Source organism: Pleurodeles waltl, chromosome 3_1, assembly GCF_031143425.1.
Source record: "Pleurodeles waltl isolate 20211129_DDA chromosome 3_1, aPleWal1.hap1.20221129, whole genome shotgun sequence".
Classification (NCBI taxonomy): Eukaryota; Metazoa; Chordata; class Amphibia; order Caudata; family Salamandridae; genus Pleurodeles; species Pleurodeles waltl.
Genome location: NC_090440.1, coordinates 1995655420 through 1995676010, shown reverse-complemented (window position 1 = coordinate 1995676010; position 20591 = coordinate 1995655420). Strand labels below are relative to the sequence as shown.

Genomic DNA, 20591 nt, shown 5'->3' with positions numbered 1-20591 from the left:
TCCGTGATAGGCCGTTGAGCAGATACAACCATTCAATGATGCTACTAGACATGATGGACTTCTGTCCAAACAATTTTTTCCTATTCAGGGATACGTGGTATCGCCAACTGGTTGGGACTGCGATGGGGAGTTGCTTTGCCCTAAGTTATGCTGGAATTTTTATGGTGTGGTGGGAGGCCACACAGGTATGGACAGAGGGGAATCAGAGATGGACTAGACATGTCTTAATGTGGACGAGATATATTGATGTTCTTTTTATGATCTGGGAGGGAACGCAACGAGATTTGGAGGAATTTCTAGATCACATTTCTGCTAATAATTGGAATTTGAGATTTACCAGGAAGATACATCCAACAAAAATTGAATTTTTGGATGTAATGTTGGAAGTGCAGGATAATACATTACAAACGAGGTTATACCGTAAGGATACAACTGGTAATAGTATCCTGCATGCGAGTAGCCATCACCCCACTATTTTGAAATGGAATATTCCATATTGTGAGTTACTTAGGGTGAGAAGGAATTGTAGTACCTGAGAGGCCTATAAGGATGAGGAGAGGAGGATGATAAGTAGATTGTGAGCCAGGTTTTATCCAGATCGCGTGTTACGCATAGCCAGTGAGAAGGTAACTAAAATTAAGCGGGAGACCTTGTTGATGAAAACTTACAATCAGGAGGAGACAATTCCAGAGACGAGAATGATTACTTATAATAATGCCAGTTCGGTAATCTGGAAAGTAATAATGAAAAATTGGTATTTAGTTAAGAATGATCCTGTAATGGGAAAGGTGGTAGCTTCTCACCCACAGTTTACAAATCGCAAGGCGAAATCCCTGCGTGACATTTTGGTCCATAGCTATTTGAATATACAGACTCAGTCAGCAATTAGCTGGTTTGGTCAACAGAAGGGTTTTTATAAATGTGGTAGATGTAAAGCTTGCAGTAATAGCAAGTGTACAAAACGGCCTTGGGGGAAATTAGGACGATGAACAAAGCCATTTCCTGTGTGTCAGATTATTGCATATATGTCTTACAATGCCCTTGCGGGTTGCAATATGTAGGTAGTACAATTGGTCCTGTGAAGAGGAGGATCTTGGAGCATTATAGGGCTATTAAAAATTATGATGTGTCATACCCAGTTGCTAGACACTAGTCAAAAATGCATAACCATGATCCTAATACTTTGAGATTTTTTGGCATTGATGAAATTGAGAGAAATATTTGTGGAGGAGACAGGGAAAAGAATATGAGGGTAAGGGAATCCGAGTACATTATACTTTTGGGGACCAAGACACCAGGGGGACTGAACGAGGACGAGGAGCTTTATATTCATGTAGGATTAATGTGAAAATGAAAATATAAGGAGGTGTAACTAAATTTTTGTTAGCGGTTTCATACATATTAATAGTTTTTCCTTTTGTTTTTTTCTGCTTTTCACTGAGAGTAAATATCATGTAATGAAAATGTCACTTACCCAGTGTACATCTGTTCGTGGCATCAGTCGCTGAGATTCACATGGTCTGCATTAGCTCGCCATCTGGTGTTGGGTCGGAGTGTTACAAGTTGTTTTTCTTCGAAGAAGTGTTTTCGAGTCACTGGACCGAGTGGCTCCTCCTTCTGTGCTCATTGCGCATGGGCGTCGACTCCATCTTCGATTGTTTTCCCCGCAGAGGGTGAGGTAGGAGTTGTACTATAGTAATAGTGCCCGCGCAATGAAATGTGTAAGTATGTACCTATTAAAGGTTTAAATAATATATATACAAATGTACAAAATTGAAGGTAACTTCTGAACTGCTACAGGCTTCCGGGGAGGTGGGTGGGCCCATGTGAATCTCAGCGACTGATGCCACGAACAGATGTACACTGGGTAAGTGACATTTTCAGTTCGATGGCATCTGTCGCTGTAGATACACATGGTCTGCATAGACTAGTAAGCAGTTATTTCCCCATAAGCGGTGGATTAGCCTGTAGGAGTAGAAGTTGTCTGAAATAGAGTTCTTAATACAGCTTGACCTACTGCGGCTTGTTGTGCGGATAGCACATCTATACAGTAGTGTTTGGTGAATGTGTGAGGCGTAGACCATGTGGCTGCCTTACATATTTCATGCATTGGGATGTTTCCTAAAAAGGCCATTGAAGCACCTTTTTTCCTGGTTGAATGTGCCCTGGGAGTAATGGGCAGTTGTCTTTTTGCTTTAAGGTAGCAGATTTGGATGCATTTAACAATCCATCTGGCTATACCTTGTTTTGATATTGGGTTACCTGCATGAGGTTTTTGGAATGCAATAAATAGCTGTTTAGTCTTTCTGATGTTCTTTGTTCTGTCAATGTAGTACATTAATGCTCTTTTGACATCTAATGTATGTAGTGCTCTTTCAGCCACAGAATCTGGCTGTGGGAAAAAAACAGGTAGTTCTACCGTTTGATTTAGATGGAACGGTGAAATAACTTTTGGTAAAAATTTTGGATTAGGTCGTAGGACAACCTTATTTTTATGTATTTGTATAAAAGGTTCCTGTGTTGTGAACGCTTGAATTTCACTTACTCTTCTCAGAGATGTAATGGCGATGAGAAAGGCAACTTTCCAGGTTAGGAATTGTATTCCGCAAGAGTGCATGGGTTCGAAAGGTGGGCCCATGAGTCTTGTTAGGACCACGTTTAGGTTCCATGAAGGAACAGGTGGTGTTCTCGGTGGTATAATTCTTTTAAGACCTTCTATGAATGCTTTGATGACTGGTATCCTATACAAGGAAGTTGAATAGGTAGTCTGCAGGTATGCAGATATTGCTGCAAGGTGTATTTTAATAGAAGAGAAGGCTAGCCTTGCTTTTTGTAAATGGAGCAAGTAATTTATTATATGTTTTGGAGTTGCGTCTAGTGGTTGTATCTGATTATGATGGCAGTAACAAACAAATCTTTTCCACTTACTTGCGTAGCAGTGTCTAGTGGATGACCTTCTGGCCTGCTTTATGACCTCCATACACTCTTGGCTAAGTTGTAAGTGTCCGAATTCTAGGATTTCAGGAGCCAGATTGCTAGATTCAGCGATGCTGGATCTGGGTGTCTGATCTGTTGGTTGTGTTGCGTTAACAGATCTGGTTTGTTCGGCAGTTTGATGTGGGGTACTACAGAAAGATCTAGCAGTGTTGTGTACCAGGGTTGTCTTGCCCACGTTGGTGCTATTAAAATGAGTTTGAGTTTGTTTTGACTCAATTTGTTCACTAGATAAGGGAGGAGAGGGAGAGGAGGAAAAGCGTAAGCAAATATTCCTGACCAGTTCATCCATAGGGCATTGCCTTGGGATTGCTTGTGTGGGTATCTGGACGCGAAGTTTTGGCATTTTGCGTTCTCTTTTGTTGCAAATAAGTCTATCTGAGGTGTTCCCCAGAGTGTGAAGTAGGTGTTCAGAATTTGTGGGTGGATTTCCCATTCGTGGACTTGTTGGTGATCTCGAGAGAGATTGTCTGCCAGTTGATTCTGGATCCCTGGAATAAACTGTGCTATGAGGCGAATTTGATGGTGGATTGCCCACTTCCATATGTTTTGAGCTAATAAGCTTAACTGCGTTGAATGTGTTCCTCCTTGTTTGTTTAGATAATACATCGTTGTCATGTTGTCTGTTTTGACAAGGATGTATTTGTGGGTTATGATTGGTTGGAAAGCTTTTAGTGCTTGAAAAACTGCTAATAATTCTAGATGATTTATATGCAGTTTTGTTTGATGTATGTTCCATTGTCCTCTTATGGTGTGTTGATTGAGATGTGCTCCCCACCCTATCATGGAAGCATCTGTTGTTATTACGTACTGTGGCACTGGGTCTTGGAGAGGCCGCCCTTTGTTTAAATTTATACTGTTCCACCATAGAAGCGAGAGGTAAGTTTGGCGGTCTATTAACACCAGATCTAGAAGGTGACCCTGTGCTTGAGACCACCATGAGGCTAGGCATTGTTGTAAGGGCCTCATGTGCAGTCTTGCGTTTGGGAGAATGGCTATGCATGAGGACATCATGCCTAGGAGCTGTAGTATTGTTCTTGCTTGTATTGTTTGATTTGGAGACATGTGTTGAATGACTCTGTTGAAATTGTGAATTCTTTGTGGAGTTGGCGTTGCTACTCCTTTTGTCGTGTCTATTATGGCTCCTAGATATTGCTGTACTTTGCTTGGCTGAATGTTGGATTTTGCAAAGTTGACGGTGAACCCTAGTTTGTAGAGGGTTTGTATGACTTGATTTGTGTGGTTTGAGCATTGTGTGAGCGAACTGGTTTTGATTAGCCAGTCGTCTAGATACGGGAATACATGTATTTGCTGCCTTCTGATGTGTGCAGCGACTACTGCTAGGCATTTTGTGAATACCCTTGGAGCGGTTGTTAAACCGAAAGGCAATACTTTGAATTGGTAATGTATTCCTTTGAATACAAACCTTAGATATTTTCTGTGTGATTGATGTATTGGTATATGGAAATATGCGTCTTTGAGGTCTAGGGTTGTCATGTAGTTGTGTTTTTTGAGCAATGGTAACACTTCTTGTAGTGTGACCATGTGAAAGTGGTCTGATTTGATGAATGTGTTTACTACTCTGACGTCCAGAATTGGTCTCAGTGTTTTGTCCTTTTTTGGTATCAAGAAGTACAGTGAATAAACTCCTGTATTTGTGTGCTTGGTACTAATTCTATTGCATTTTTTTGCAGTAGTGCTTGAACTTCTATCTCTAGAAGCTGTGAATGGTGTTTTGATAAATTTTGTGATTTTGGTGGTATGTCTGGAGGGAATTGCAGGAATTCTATGCAATAACCATGTTGGATAATTGCTAGGACCCATGTGTCTGTAGGTATTTCCTCCCATGCTTCGTAATATTGACCTATCCTTCCCCCCACTGGTGTTGTGTGGGGGGGGTGAGTGACGTGTGAGTCACTGCTTGTTGGTAGTGGTTTTGGGGCTTTGAAATCTTCCTCTATTCCTAGGGAATTGCCCTCCTCTATACTGGCCCCGAAAGCCTCCCCTGTACTGTCCCTGGTAGGTGGACGGTGCGGACTGTGAGGTACTGGCTTGTGTGGCCAGACCCCGAAACCCTCCTCTAAAAGGTGTTTTGCGGAAGGTGGTATAAGATCCTCTGCTCTGCGGGGAGTAGAGTGCGCCCATGGCCTTGGCAGTGTCAGTGTCCTTTTTGAGCTTTTCTATGGCTGTGTCGACCTCCGGACCGAACAGCATTTTTTCGTTTACTGGCATGTTAATTACTGCCTGCTGAATTTCTGGCTTCAATCCAGACGTTCTGAGCCATGCGTGCCTACGGATGGTAACCGACGTATTAATGGTCCTTGCGGCTGTGTCTGCTGCATCCATAGAGGAGCGTATTTGATTGTTGGAAATGTTTTGACCTTCTTCAACAACCTGTTTTGCTCTTTTTTGTAGATCTTTTGGGAGATGTTCAATGAGATGCTGCATCTCATCCCAGTGGGCTCTGTCGTATCGCGCTAGCAGCGCTTGTGAGTTTGCGATGCGCCACTGGTTTGCTGCCTGGACAGCGACCCTCTTCCCGGCTGCATCAAACTTTCTGCTTTCTTTATCTGGGGGAGGTGCATCCCCAGAAGTGTGTGAATTTGCCCGTTTTCTGGCAGCCCCTACCACCACAGAATCTGGTGGCAGCTGAGAGGTGATGAATACAGGGTCCGTAGGAGGCGCCTTATATTTTTTGTCCACTCTAGGCGTTACTGCCCTGCTTTTGACTGGCTCTTTGAAGATCTCCTTTGCATGGCGAAGCATGCCTGGGAGCATAGGCAGGCTTTGGTAGGAGCTGTGGGTGGAGGAGAGGGTGTTAAATAAAAAGTCATCCTCTACTTGTTCAGAGTGTAGTTCCACATTATGGAACTGAGCTGCTCTAGCCACCACTTGTGAATAGGCTGTGCTGTCCTCAGGTGGTGATGGCCTAGTTGGGTATGTGTCTGGGCTGTTATCAGACACTGGTGCATCGTACAAGTCCCACGCGTCTTGATCTTGGTCGTCGTGGCTCATGGCGGTGTGAGCCGGCGAATGTGACGGGGTGTAAGTTGGTGAAGCCGGAGTTACAGGTGGAGGCGAGGGAGGAGGTGTTACCGTCTTTGCTGTTTGTTGCTGAGGAGCCTCTCGTGCTACAAACTGAAGTGTTCTCTTTCTTTTGATGGGTGGAAGGGTACTGATCTTCCCTGTCCCCTGCTGAATAAAGATACGCTTCTGCGTGTGATCCACTTCAGTGGATTGCAGTTCCTGTTCGAATCTGTGTCTTTTCATTTGTGAAGACATAGAAAGTTCTTCAGTATAGGAGCCTGAAACTGGGTCTGTTGGCGCTTTTTTCGGCTCCGAAAACCCTGTTGTTTGTTTTTTCGGCTCCGAGGTAACCTTCCTCTTCTTTTGTGCCGAAAAATCTTGGCCTCTATGATCTTCGGCGCCACTGTCTCGGCGTCGATCCGTGTCGACACCGAACTCTCGGTGTCGATGCTTCTCTTTAGCACTCTCTCGGTCCCGAGGAGGCTGCGTGCCGGTGTCTCGACCGGAGTCGGACGATCTCGACACTGAATGGGCCTTTTTCGGTGCCGATTGTTGGTCACCGTGAATTTGGGTTGAGCCATGGCCGGTTGGCAGTGGCGTCCCCTGGGCCTTTTTGCCTTTTTTAATTTCTGATCTCGACGTCTTACTCACTGTTTTTGGATGGTCGAGTTAGTCGGAGTCTGAATCCTGGATGGAAAAGGATTCCTCCTGTTCCTCTTCTGTCTCGAACTGTCGATGCTCTTTTGGCGTGGACGCCATCTGCAGTCTTCTTGCTCGACGGTCGCGCAGAGTTTTTCGGGACCGGAACGCCCGACAGGCCTCACAGGATTCTTCGCTGTGCTCGGGTGACAGGCACAGGTTACAGACCGAGTGTTGGTCCGTATAAGGATTTTTGTTGTGGCATTCAGGGCAGAATCGAAACGGGGTCCGTTCCATCGGCGTTGTTCTCCACGCGGTCGGGCCGACTAGGCCCCGACGGTGTGCCGAAATCTACCCCGAAGGGCACCGAAGCGCTTCGATGTTCAATGCGTTGTCGTATGTGTTTATCTCGAACCGGTTCGCAACGATACCGTCGAAAATCTTCCGTTTTCAGCTATCTTTCCGTTCCGAAACTCGGAGCGACAGGAACACGTCCGAACCCGATGGCGGAAAGAAAACAATCGAAGATGGAGTCGACGCCCATGCGCAATGAGCACAGAAGGAGGAGCCACTCGGTCCAGTGACTCGAAAACACTTCTTCGAAGAAAAACAACTTGTAACACTCCGACCCAACACCAGATGGCGAGCTAATGCAGACCATGTGTATCTACAGCGACAGATGCCATCGAACATATAACATTTAATGAGATAAATGGAGAATTGTGAGCAGGATACCAATAAGTATATGGTGGGATCAAAAATGGTTATATAATGATGAGAGTATTTCTTCTATGTTTATGCAGGGGTAGTTTAAAAAGCCAAGAGGAAATGGGCACTGTTTTTTTAAAATTTGGCTGTGATGAAGACACGTTCGTGTCGAAACACGTTGCCATTAAGAAACGTTTGCTGAGTTCAGCTATTAAAAAATGCTTGTTGAGTTTATTTTGTAATAAAGCTTTTTTTGCTTTAAGAAGCTGACACGTTGTGTGCAACTTTTTTCTGCTTTCAAAGTATTAGCAGAAATAAATGTATTTATATATACATATATACACACACACACAACTTATTTATATAGAATATGTTTATATATATTTAGGCCTAACATGAGCTACTCAATAGTTTTTCCACTATTAAAGCTCTACATACATTAATAAGCTCCAGGTCGCACTGGCCTCGCTCATAAGCCACACATGCCAGGTGGGGGTCTCTCTTCTCGCAGTACTTCCCAACAACGCGACTGTCATAATAAGGATTCTCCCGCAAAAATCTCTCTGGGTTGTTGTTGCTATCAATGTAGATCTTTGCCAGGGCATTATGGGTAGCAGGTTCCTCACAGCCCTCATGGATTCTTGACTCCAACCAAGGCAGAAGCAGTTTTAACCTGAATGGTAAAAACACAACACACTGAAATTAAAGAATTTCACACAAATTTAATGACAACCTTGCAACCAAAGTACCATGGTGATGGGTCTTCGAAGGGTGGGAGAGGTTGTGTGATACTTGAAAAAAACATTGTATCTGAACCCTTGAATGTGATGAACATCTTATAAAGACACACACACAACATTTTCTTTTTATTTGGTTTCTCTCTTCCCCTCACAACCATAACATCACAAACTGCTAGCAGGCTTTTACAAAAATGCTAATTCACAGTGGAGAACATACACTCATTTAGGAAAGCACTCCTCTTGGGTCTTATTGTATGTGATATGACCTACTTATGTAGTCGATTAAGTCATTTCCTGGTTTAGCCTAGCTCATTTACAAATAAAGACTATGGGATAAAACAGAGCAACAGTGACAAACACTTCTATAAAGGATGCCCTAACTCACTACAGCATTGCAGCAAAATGTTACAATTTTACTTGAGTAAACTCTTACCTGGGGCCTAAACAGAAAAGTAAGCCACCGCACTCCCTTAGTTGACACTTAACCTCTTAGCATTTCTTTTTAATGAAAAATGTATTTTTGGGGTAGATTACTGTGGCTGTTATGGACTACCTTCTACTAAGCGACGTTTCAGGATAAAATGCAAGCACAGATTTTACACTGAAAGAAAATACAAGATCAATATGCTCTAATGGCATACTACGGCATACTTAGAAATCTCAATAACATAAAATGAATATTAAATATAGGTTCAATAAAAGCTGGCTAATGACAAACTAAAACTGTCCAAAATCTGAATGAGGTGAGAGCCATGGGAAATGGACTGGAGTGAAAATACTAGCTGGGGTCCCCCCTCCGTGACCGAAATTGAGGGGTTCATTAGGACAATGAGGAATTCCGGAGCAGTGGGACCTGATGAGGTCCTGTGGCTTTAATTAAACTTGAACCTCTGCTTTGGGCAAAAATCCTTCATCCGGTCTTCTGTGCCTGCTACTTAAAAAGCAGAGTTTCAGATTCCTGGACAGGGAGTGTCATTGCCAGATTATATAAAAAGGGTGATAAATCCTTGCCCGTAGATTATCGCCAAATTGCATTATTGGATGCGTCTGGTAAGATATTTGCAAAAAGTATTCTAGCACATTGAACTTCCTGGGTCAAGCATAATGAGCTACTTCCTCTGGAACAAGCAGGTTTCAGAAGGGAACATAGTACTTTGGATAATATTTTATTGCTACATACGATAAATGACAAATATATTCAGATAAGGTGCGGAACAGCATATTGAGCGTTTAAAGATTTTTCTACGGCCTTCGATAGAGTGGATAGGAAAATACTATGGAATAAACTATATGAGCTGGGTTACCCCCGCCCCCCCCCCCAAACCTGCTAGGTTTGAGTATGGGTTTGCACTCCTCTACCTGGTGCCGTTTGTTGGCACCATTGTTATTCTCTTTATATATATATATATCTATGACCTACCCAGTTTTCGGCAAAATATGGATGGTTTTCCACCTACAATTGGAGGATATCCACAGTCTTGCCTTCTAAATCTCAAGTTATGTGTTTCCTTGTCAAAAAACTGGATAAGAAAATTACCTTCTCTAGGTCTTTGGGCCAACACAAGCTAGAGCGGGTAAAACCTTACTTTTGTTTGGGGGAAATGTTCTCCTCTTCACTCAGTGACCAAGATCACATGCACAATAATGCCTCTAAGGGTCTATCACAAGCACAAGGTTTAGTTGCACTTTTTACAGCAGTTAGCCGGCATCATTTCCACCAACGGTTTACCAAAGATAGATCCCGGCCACTCTTGTATGCTCTAGAGGGCACAGAGATTTCCACATGGAAGTTTTTAGATAAGACGGAAGGGCAGATATTAAGACGCCTAGCCTTTTGTAATAACTCTGCCTCAGTGGCAGCCCCAAGGCTCGAATTTGGTATTAAGAAAGTCTTTGTACTGGGCCTTGTGGCTGTGGTTAGGAGGGATTACAGTTTAGACCGCAGTAAGGCATCTACCCTAAGAAACCTAGCCTTTACATAAATCTTTAATAGATTGAAAGAAAAATCGTTTTTTTTAAAAATTATAAATTTAGCTTTACAATTGTTCTAGCTAAATCCAGATTTGATTCAATCCTCTCTGCCCATTACTTTTAAAACTCTTTTAAAAGAAGTGTCTTGTTTGAAAAGTTTCTCCTCTGACTTACAGTTCTGTAGTAATAAGAGATTGACCAGGTTAACTGAATCATTAATTTTTTAAACAAATCACAGCCCTATCTTGCCTGAAATCTTCACCATGGGATAAGGTGCCTGTACCTTTTGCTGAGATTAGATAGATTGCCTCTTAAATGGGATGGATCTGATAATAATCGTGACCTCTGTCAACTGGGCGTGCAGAATTGTAAGCATGTATTATTCATTTGTCCGGCTTTAGCCCCGGCCAGGAAAAAATGGCTCAAACCCCTTTACCTGCATTTTAATATTCTGCTGTCAGCAGGAGAAGCTCTCTTTAATCCTCCAAATGATTTTTGTTTTAGGATTTTAAAGTTCGTTCAGTCTTTTCTAAATCTCTTTTGATTGCTTTGTATTGGTGATAAATAAGAAGTCTGACAATGTATTCCATAGGGCAGACTGGAGAATTATAACAAGATTTCTTGGTGTCTCTTAATTCACTTTTTTACTGCTTAGGGTCGATTGTCTTAGATTGTATTGACTGCTTTTTTATTATTTCGGTTTGGAAGTTCATGTTACATAACTGTTTTATTGTAGAAAATGTTATGGTACGTGAAGGTTCTCTATGAGAAGTCTCCCTAGGGTTCCATGTTGCACTGTTTGAGGCACTTTATGGCTCTTTTTCCCCCGAACATTAATGTTTTACACTCAAGAGGCTAATTTGAATAATGTGAATAACTTGATCAATCTCAGATTCCCTTCAGCGATATATTATGTGTGCATTGTATTTGTATAACTGTAATATTTTTTTTATTTGTCTGTGAAATTTTTAAATGTATGTTCTTAGGTTGTTTTGTCATTTTAGGAACTGGTTTTACATGTGGACCTTTTAGGAGTTCCAATTCATGAAATAAAAGAAAACTTGAAACTTTAAAAAACTTGTACATTAGTTTGAATGTTTAACAGTTGGACAGTAAAGTACTATTCATACAATGGGGGAATAAACATTTAACAATAATGATATCAAACTGTTGTGCATGCTTTTTAACACCTCCTGAGGAATCACAGTGACATATTTCATCTTGTCTAAAGAATCACAAAATTAAGTCTTACACAGGTCAGCAACATGATAAAGCACCTGCTGGACACTATGGAGCACTGTGCTTCAAAATAGTGGATAATTAACCAGGATTTCAATCTCTCCACAGTCATTAAAATAGATATAATGAAGTTGGTTAGCAGCAGGGCCAGGTATCCTAATGCCACAAAAGAAAAGATTATATAAAAATTGTACTGGTTGTGCATTTCAGGTATCTTCATTAAAGTCATAAATGGTACGATCCACAAACATTTTACTTTATCACATATACGGATAATGCTACTTATCCTACAACCATCTGATTGTATTGGGTAGTGCTGTGGATTCAAATGCTCTGCATACCACTGCCATCAAGTGTTGGGCCGGGACATCTGCAACTTGTTTTCTTCCCCAAGACGTTTGAGCCACAGGATCGGTTATGATTCCATCCTTGGTCCACAATGCACCAGCACAATGACTCCACTTCAGATTGTTTTCTGCTCAGTGGGCCAGTAGTCTAAGTGGAGTATCAGAGTGTACTGAGCATCGTATAGGGAGACTTAGAAACATCTGTGTTATCACTGGAATCTGGAGAATAGGTGTGTGCATATGAAACTACAACACTACAAGCAGATGGTTACAGGGTAAGTAACAATTTTCCTTTGTAGCATGTGTAGCTATAGACACATATGCTCTACATTCACTGTACATCAGCTCCTCTGCTTAAAAGAGGATGCTTAGGGCATCCTAGGCAACTTAAACCTTTTCACTCACTAGAATGTCTACACAACAATGCCTGATGAAGGTGCATGGTGTTGACCAAGTGACAGATGTTAAAAGTATATTATCCAGAAAAACTAGGTTGGCCCCCTTTTTGTGTGTAGAATGGGCTCTATTGAGAAACAGGGAATGCTTCCTTTAGAGATGAAGCTACCCCAGCGGGAATGGCAAAAACCACAAAACGTTGCGCGGACTTCCTGAAAGGCTTAGTTCTATAAATATATTACACAAGTGCCCACTTAATGTCTAGAGTGTAAAGGGTTCTGTCCACTGCAGACTGGTTGTGGGAAGATGGGTGGCCCATAGAGGACAAATGATTCCTACATTTTAAGAGCCTGAAGCTCAAATGTGTCTGAGGCAGGTGATCACGACTAGAAAGGCAATCTTCCAAAAGAAACTATTACACATGACTGTAGGTGCTCAAAGGAAGGGCCCAAAACTCACATCAGGATCACACCCAGGCACTCTTAAGACTCACCATGAAGACCTTAATGACTAGAACCTTGAAAAGCAGTTTTGTAAGTATGCTACGACTGCAGACAAGTGTAATTGTATGTAACACTAGGAAAAGCCAAGATTTGTATAGGTGCAGTAGGCAAACAGAAAATGTCCTACTCCTGTTTGGAGATAAAATAGTGCATGAATCTCTTCCTCTTAGATGAGAAACAGACATGAGTAGTGGAACTGCATGCCTCCGAGAATTTAAGTACGCATTCCTCTGGATGTTTGAGGTAGCTGAACTGTAGGAACAGTGCCAATTCGGGAGGTTCAGCTGTTTGGGATGTGTATGACCTAGCTGGCCCTGGTGAAAGTAAAGTCTCTGCAACAGCTTCTTGTGGGGATTGTAAATCATCTATGGGAGTACTGAAATCAAGGCTTGTGTTGTCCAGTGTGGTGCAAATAGGATGAGGATCATGGACACCTGCCACCCCCATTGTCATCCTGACGTGATCAGGAACAAGTTAGAAAAGTATAGGCAAATACGCCAGATATTTTATCCACAGTGCATTGCACATCTGTTCGGGAGTGGCAAACAGTTTGATGGTTTTCGTCCAACACCAACGAAAGTAGGTATGAGGCACTTGGGGGTTTTCCACTACTGGCAAGTGTTCCATTAACAGATGAATGTTGTTTGATGTTACCTAATGCCAAATGAATAAGTTCCCATGGCAACAATCTTCTGGTGATTATTCTAACCTCAGATTCCTCACCTATCAAATATACCCCAGGTGTCAGACAAGATCCAGAAACTTTAAAGTATTACTTCTGCGTGCTGGTAGGTAGCGTCAAGCAGCTCCAAGCTGACTTTGCTCTGCTCCTGAAGTAATGAGAAGAGTAATTTACAAGCGCTGTGAAGAAGTGGTGTCTATTGTATGGTGCGACCTCACAGTGTAATACACTTACCAACCACTTAAGGACACTTCAGTTTCGTCTGTCAAATCCCTAGCTCAACCCTGGGTTGCTGTGACACCGAGCAGAAAGGCTCACACAGAGGAACATGGGTAAAGCATTTAAACAGGTTCAAAACATAAAAAACTGGATGTTTGAGGTAAGTTCATCATGCAGATGTGTGTTGTGTCATTCTTTTCGCTTTGGGCGAAGCAGTCATGCGCTGAAATTAGACACTAATGTATAAAAAAAAAAGGCTTTTTTTTTTTTTTTTTAACTAAGAATTTAGACTATGGGGTCTCCAAACTGAAGTACAAGGGCCAAATTGTATATTTTACAAATATTCACAGGCCGAAAAAAGTCAGTTTAAAAAAAATGAATGACTTAGAACAAAAGAGAAATGTGACAATTACAAAGGACAATGCTGTGCTTAAACTGGGATAATAAATAATCATAAATATAATAATGTAATATACAATACATAACTGATATACATAATTTATAAATATAATACATTGTAATGTTATTTTCCTTAACTTTGAAAATGGAAAAACTGCACTCCAAAGGTTTACATTTTCCAAGTGCTTTAATGCTGAACTCAAAATAATTCACAAGGATTGTGAAAACGCCCAACGCGTTTCGGTCATTATGACCTTGTTCACAGGCATTTCCTGTTGTGGCCCTTCTCAGTGTTTATATATCAAAGAAAAACATTATTTCAAAACAAACAAATGTATTCAAGCTCCATGTTTATACCTGATTTCCAATTACTAAACATTCACATTTTCATCAGTATTGTTCTATTTTCTTTACATTCAACATCCGTGATTGTTTGAAGTTTATGATGAATTATGGGTATGGTAGTTTTTAATTTTTTTTTTTTTTTTTACTATTTCATATATATTTCAGCTAAATTGCATATTATGGTTTTATGTTTATGATACTGAATTTATGATTTTTTATTTATCAGAATGTTGACACAACATATTTGCAAACTTTATATCGCTGATACCTATCTTCCCTGCTATTGATTGCTATCAATTTGAAAAAATAATTTAGATGTAATTCTTATAAATCATGTGCCTTCTCAGGCCCTCCAGTGTGCAGATTTTCTTGAAACACCGAGACTTTGTTAACAAAACCCCCACCAATGTCAAACTAGAAAAGCCCAAAAGACGTATAATATTAAAATACAAAATATGAAACATTCATTATAATCTGGTTCCCAGAGTTGAATTCACACAAGTTGGAACTTTTATTTATAAATGAACAAATACCTCCTCGTCCTGGATCAATCCCAAAGGGGTCAATGAATGAATCTCTAGAATGTATCTAGATTCCAACTGACTCAACTTTCTCTATCTCCTCCTCGTTCATTTATGGGAACTTTATCAATTGCATAGTACGTCATTAGTTCCCATTGACTTATTTGCTTGATCCATATGTTTTGATGTGGCATAGCTTTCTACATTTATGGTAGCCCTAATATGTTCTAAGTTTCGTTTCTTGGTCTTGGTCTCACATATGGTACTCCCTACATAGCTCGATGCCCAGGACCTCGGCCACTCTCCTCACCACCATGGACAGGATGCTCCCTCCTCTGTAGCCACGGTAGGGGGAGAACGCATGCCAGTATCAGTTTAAATGTCCAGACCACTGGCCTCACACCCAGGTCCACCTCCCAGTCCTTGGGATTTTCCAGCTGGTATTTCAAAGGGTCCAGCGGCCCCTCCCACTCCTCACCATACCCCAACCCAAGAGTATAAGGGTCAGGATCCGATCTAGGGAGCAAGGTCCCTGTCAAGGTCAGAACAGCAACGCCAGTCTGGCTCTGTATTTGAGTCAGCAATGAGGATGGGTTCGACACCACCCAAGGTGCATGGCCTCATAAAACGGAGTTGTGCAGGGGTAGCTTTGGTTCCCGGAAACTCAGAGGCGCACAGCTGACCCAGACACAGACACAACAGGCTTAGACGACAGAGGCCTGGAACAACAATGCTCTTTTACTTTGTCTCGTCAGATGACTGACTGGGTGAAGTTGAAAAATGATTGTTCTTCTTCAACTTCTTTTGTGCTTCAACTTACTCAACCGTCCCCAGGACTTACAGTAGGACGATAAAGAATGGGGGCTCTGCAGCCGTTCTCTGGAACTTCCTCTCAACCGAAATCGAGAGCAACGTGGAGCCGAGTGGCCAGCCGCAATGAGCTTTAGGGACCGCTCCCTCTAAGTGTCTGGATTCATGGCCTGGCATTCGGAGCATGACTTCAGGTCATGGTCGCGCTCCAGACACCACAAGTACACAAAGTGAAGATCAGTCATGGACATCGTATGATGACAGGATCTGCAGGGCCTGTACCCAGTCTTACGTGACGACATCTCGATGCACCAGGATTGTCAACACTCAAAACAAATTCAACAAAAAGTTGAAAAAGAAGAATCAGAAAGTGACTGGGGGGTACCTCTTCTTTGGATCTGCGCTGGCTAGCGAAGTAAGAAAAGAGCAGACATCAGCATCCCTGGGTGGCACATAAATAGGCCGTTCGTCGTCATGCACGATGCCGACGGCAGACACGGAGCTAACCGATGCAACCTGACAGCACACAGGAGTACTGCTCGAGAAAAATCTCTGGATACAGACTGATGCCAGGAGGATATTCTAAGGTAAGGAATCTGCAACTAGAAGTCCATCAGATCAATGGGACAGCTATCCTCTCTAGTGTGACACATCTGCCCTTCAAAGAAAGCTTCCTCTTTGAAACCAGCCCTTTTGGGCTAACAATTAAGTGGTTCCTGCAGGAGGGAGGTAACACCACCCTGGTCTGTAATCCCCATTTGTTCTCCTTCCTCAGAGTTCTTCACACATCTTTCCAGGAGGGCAGAAAGCAATCTTGTGGAATAGACTCCACGAGTGCCTGGCAAAACACAGGAGTTTTAATGGAAATCAAGTGATAGCTTTGTAGAAGCTGCCCACTGAAACAAGTTACATTAATTTCGACTTGAGATAATACAGGGAGTGCAGAATTATTAGGCAAGTTGTATTTTTGAGGATTAATTTTATTATTGAACAACAACCATGTTCTCAATGAACCCAAAAAACTCATAAATATCAAAGCTGAATATTTTTGGAAGTAGTTTTTAGTTTGTTTTTAGTTTTAGCTATGTTAGGGGGATATCTGTGTGTGCAGGTGACTATTACTGTGCATAATTATTAGGCAACTTAACAAAAAACAAATATATACCCATTTCAATTATTTATTATTACCAGTGAAACCAATATAACATCTCAACATTCACAAATATACATTTCTGACATTCAAAAACAAAACAAAAACAAATCAGTGACCAATATAGCCACCTTTCTTAGCAAGGACACTCAAAAGCCTGCCATCCATGGATTCTGTCAGTGTTTTGATCTGTTCACCATCAACATTGCGTGCAGCAGCAACCACAGCCTCCCAGACACTGTTCAGAGAGGTGTACTGTTTTCCCTCCTTGTAAATCTCACATTTGATGATGGACCACAGGTTCTCAATGGGGTTCAGATCAGGTGAACAAGGAGGCCATGTCATTAGATTTCCTTCTTTTATACCCTTTCTTGCCAGCCACGCTGTGGAGTACTTGGACGCGTGTGATGGAGCATTGTCCTGCATGAAAATCATGTTTTTCTTGAAGGATGCAGACTTCTTCCTGTACCACTGCTTGAAGAAGGTGTCTTCCAGGAACTGGAAGTAGGACTGGGAGTTGAGCTTGACTCCATCCTCAACCCGAAAAGGCCCCACAAGCTCATCTTTGATGATACCAGCCCAAACCAGTACTCCACCTCCACCTTGCTGGCGTCTGAGTCGGACTGGAGCTCTCTGCCCTTTACCAATCCAGCCACGGGCCCATCCATCTGGCCCATCAAGACTCACTCTCATTTCATCAGTCCATAAAACCTTAGAAAAATCAGTCTTGAGATATTTCTTGGCCCAGTCTTGACGTTTCAGCTTGTGTGTCTTGTTCAGTGGTGGTCGTCTTTCAGCCTTTCTTACCTTGGCCATGTCTCTGAGTATTGCACACCTTGTGCTTTTGGGCACTCCAGTGATGTTGCAGCTCTGAAATATGGCCAAACTGGTGGCAAGTGGCATCGTGGCAGCTGCACGCTTGACTTTTCTCAGTTCATGGGCAGTTATTTTGCGCCTTGGTTTTTCCCACACGCTTCTTGCGACCCTGTTGACTATTTTGAATGAAACGCTTGATTGTTCGATGATCACGCTTCAGAAGCTTTGCAATTTTAAGAGTGCTGCATCCCTCTGCAAGATATCTCTCTATTTTTGACTTTTCTGAGCCTGTCAAGTCCTTCTTTTGACCCATTTTGCCAAAGGAAAGGAAGTTGCCTAATAATTATGCACACCTGATATAGGGTGTTGATGTCATTAGACCACACCCCTTCTCATTACAGAGATGCACATCACCTAATATGCTTAATTGGTAGTAGGCTTTCGAGCCTATACAGCTTGGAGTAAGACAACATGCATGAAGAGGATGATGTGGTCAAAATACTCATTTGCCTAATAATTCTGCACTCCCTGTAATAAGGCTCAATGTAATGAGGAGCTTGATAGCTTAGAGTGCCACTCTGGTTACACCAATCAGGAGTTAGCATAGCTGATGGGTCAGTGTGTAACACTGTACTTGCCAATTGGTCAACCAAGACTTTCCACAGTAGAAACTATCTGAGTGTTTACTGTCCTGCCTGTGTTATGTGTCACACCATGCCTTTGGACTCAATAGGTCTGCCAGAGGGGTGACTTATACAAACGTACAGGTAAAGCAGTGGACTGGCCAGCCAAGTCTGCAGTGGCAGACTGCAGGACTTGTTTTACTTTGGGGACCTCCAGGGTGGCACAACCAGTGCTGCAAGCTTTGGGGTACCCCTCTACCTTACATGCCCTGGATAATAGGGTACAATGTACTAGGGACTGACTGGTACATTAGCCATTTCCAATTGAGTACAGCCAGTTCAACAGACTTTAAGATCAGGGCGCTAGCACTGAACTCTGATGAGTAGGCCTCAGTGCACTCTTAGAGACGGAAACCAGCAGCATTAGTCGAAACACTTGTGGGTAACCATACAAAAAGTCTAGTTTACAGAACAGGGAGGCGCAATGCTCTGTGAGTAATCTGCAGTTCCACCAGAAAGATAGTTACAGAAGGTAAGTAATTTGTTCTTCTGACGAATACCTCTAACAGATTCTCATCTTCTTAATAGATACTATAACAGTCCCTCGTCAAGTAGTGGGTCTGTGAACTGACTGGTACCAAAATGTCCTGCAGGACTGAGCAGCCAAAATGCTTCAACTGAACTGGTTGTCAAAGCAGTCCTGTTCTGTAAATGTATGGACAGGCACCCAGAAAGCCACTTGATCAATATACAAGCACAGGTACTCTGTGTGCTAACACAGTGATAGCAGTCTTATTTCAGGTGGAATGACACAGTAAGCCCTCAGGAGGCTGCTTTTTCACCAGTGCTTAGCCAATCTTTATACAGAGAACAATCCATCAATATATGGCCAGTTTCTGTACAGCCTTGCCGTCCTTTGCTCGAGAAAACTCTTCAAAGAGCTGATCATCCACCCGATGTCCTTTGGTGTAATCAGTATAAAAACACAGTATTCTTGGGGTCCAAATGAAATGGTCTCTTCCTCCTTAGAGGCATGAGATGGAGCAAAAAGTACAAGACAGGCGATAGCCTGCCTGACATGAAAGTGGTTCATCATTTTCGGTAGAAAAGAAGCTCAGACTGCATTATTTATCTGTGTGGTTTCCTAGTACTCCCGGCTCCCCTCTACATGATTTACTTACCTAGGTGGGGGCCCTGTGTTCACATTCCATTTTCTTAGTATATGGTTTTGGCTCCCCCTAGGGATACTATTGCTTATTGCTATTTTACACTGTTTTCCAGGCATTTTATGCCTCTTACTGTTTAAAATGTTATATATTAAACTATATTTATATATTAAACTATATTTAAAATTTATATATATAATTATTGGAGGGTCGCCTCTAGTATTTTCTAAAACTGTGTGCCAAAAATAAAGTACCTTTATTTTTGTACAACCAAGTGTTTTCTTTCTTGTAAGTACTGTGTGACACTAGTGGTATTACATGAGCTTTGCATGTCTCCTAGATAAGCCTTGGCTGCTCATCCACAGCTATCTCTAGTATCTCCTACTCCCCATGGACTCCACAGACACGTCTGGACTTGGTCCCTGGTGGGGAAGCGTCAGACTAGGAAGGTTTGGACTTGGTTCCCTCTCTTCATATTCGGTTTTCCACTGCTGGTTCCTTGCAGGCTGTACTGGGTTTCCTCATTTTCTTCTTTTCATCCTCAGGGGTGGTTTTGGGGAAATACAGTGTTTTACTCCCGCATTCCTGGTCGCTGGGGTGTACTACATTACTTACCTGTGTGGTTTCCTAGTACTCCGAGTTCCCCCATACAAGATTTACTTACCTAGGTGGGGGCCCTGGGTTCACATTCCACTTTTAGTATATGGTGTGGGCTCCCCCTAGGGCTACTATTGCATATTTCTATTTTAGACTGACTTCTAGCCTTTTTATGCCTCCTACTGTTTATTAGTGTATACGGAAAATGTCACTTACCCAGTGTACATCTGTTCGTGGCATGTTCCGCTGCAGATTCACATGCTGTGCACTGTTCCTGCCATCTAGTGTTGGGCTCAGAGTGCTACAAGTTGTTTTTCTGCGAAGAAGTCTTTTTGAGTCACGGGACCGAGTGACTCCTCCCTTTCGGCTCCATTGTGCATGGGCATCGACTCCATCTTAGATTGTTTTCCCACATAGGGTGAGGTAGGAGTGGTAGAATGAGAATACTAAAGATGTCCATGCAATAGAATAGATATGTATGTACATAGTTTGTGCTAAAGGAATGTTTATTTACATATATACAATTTTTAATGCAACTTAAACGGCTACAGGCTCCCGGGGAGGTGGGAGGGCGCATGTGAATCTGCAGCCGAACATGCCACGAACAGATGTACACTAGGTAAGTGACATTTTCCGTTCGATGGCATGTGTAGCTGCAGATACACATGCTGTGCATAGACTACAAAGCAGTAATCCTCC

General features: G+C 42.3%; 1 protein-coding gene across 2 annotated transcripts in view; it reads right to left on the bottom strand.

The window, feature by feature from the left end:
• Positions 1 to 20591, bottom strand: part of CLTC (clathrin heavy chain) — a 723592-nt gene that overhangs the window by 292463 nt on the left and 410538 nt on the right. For both annotated transcript variants that reach the window (XM_069226425.1, XM_069226426.1), the window contains exon 17: positions 7807 to 8041. In XM_069226425.1, the coding sequence (XP_069082526.1) occupies positions 7807 to 8041 (235 nt within the window). The remainder of the gene's footprint in view (positions 1 to 7806; positions 8042 to 20591) is intronic.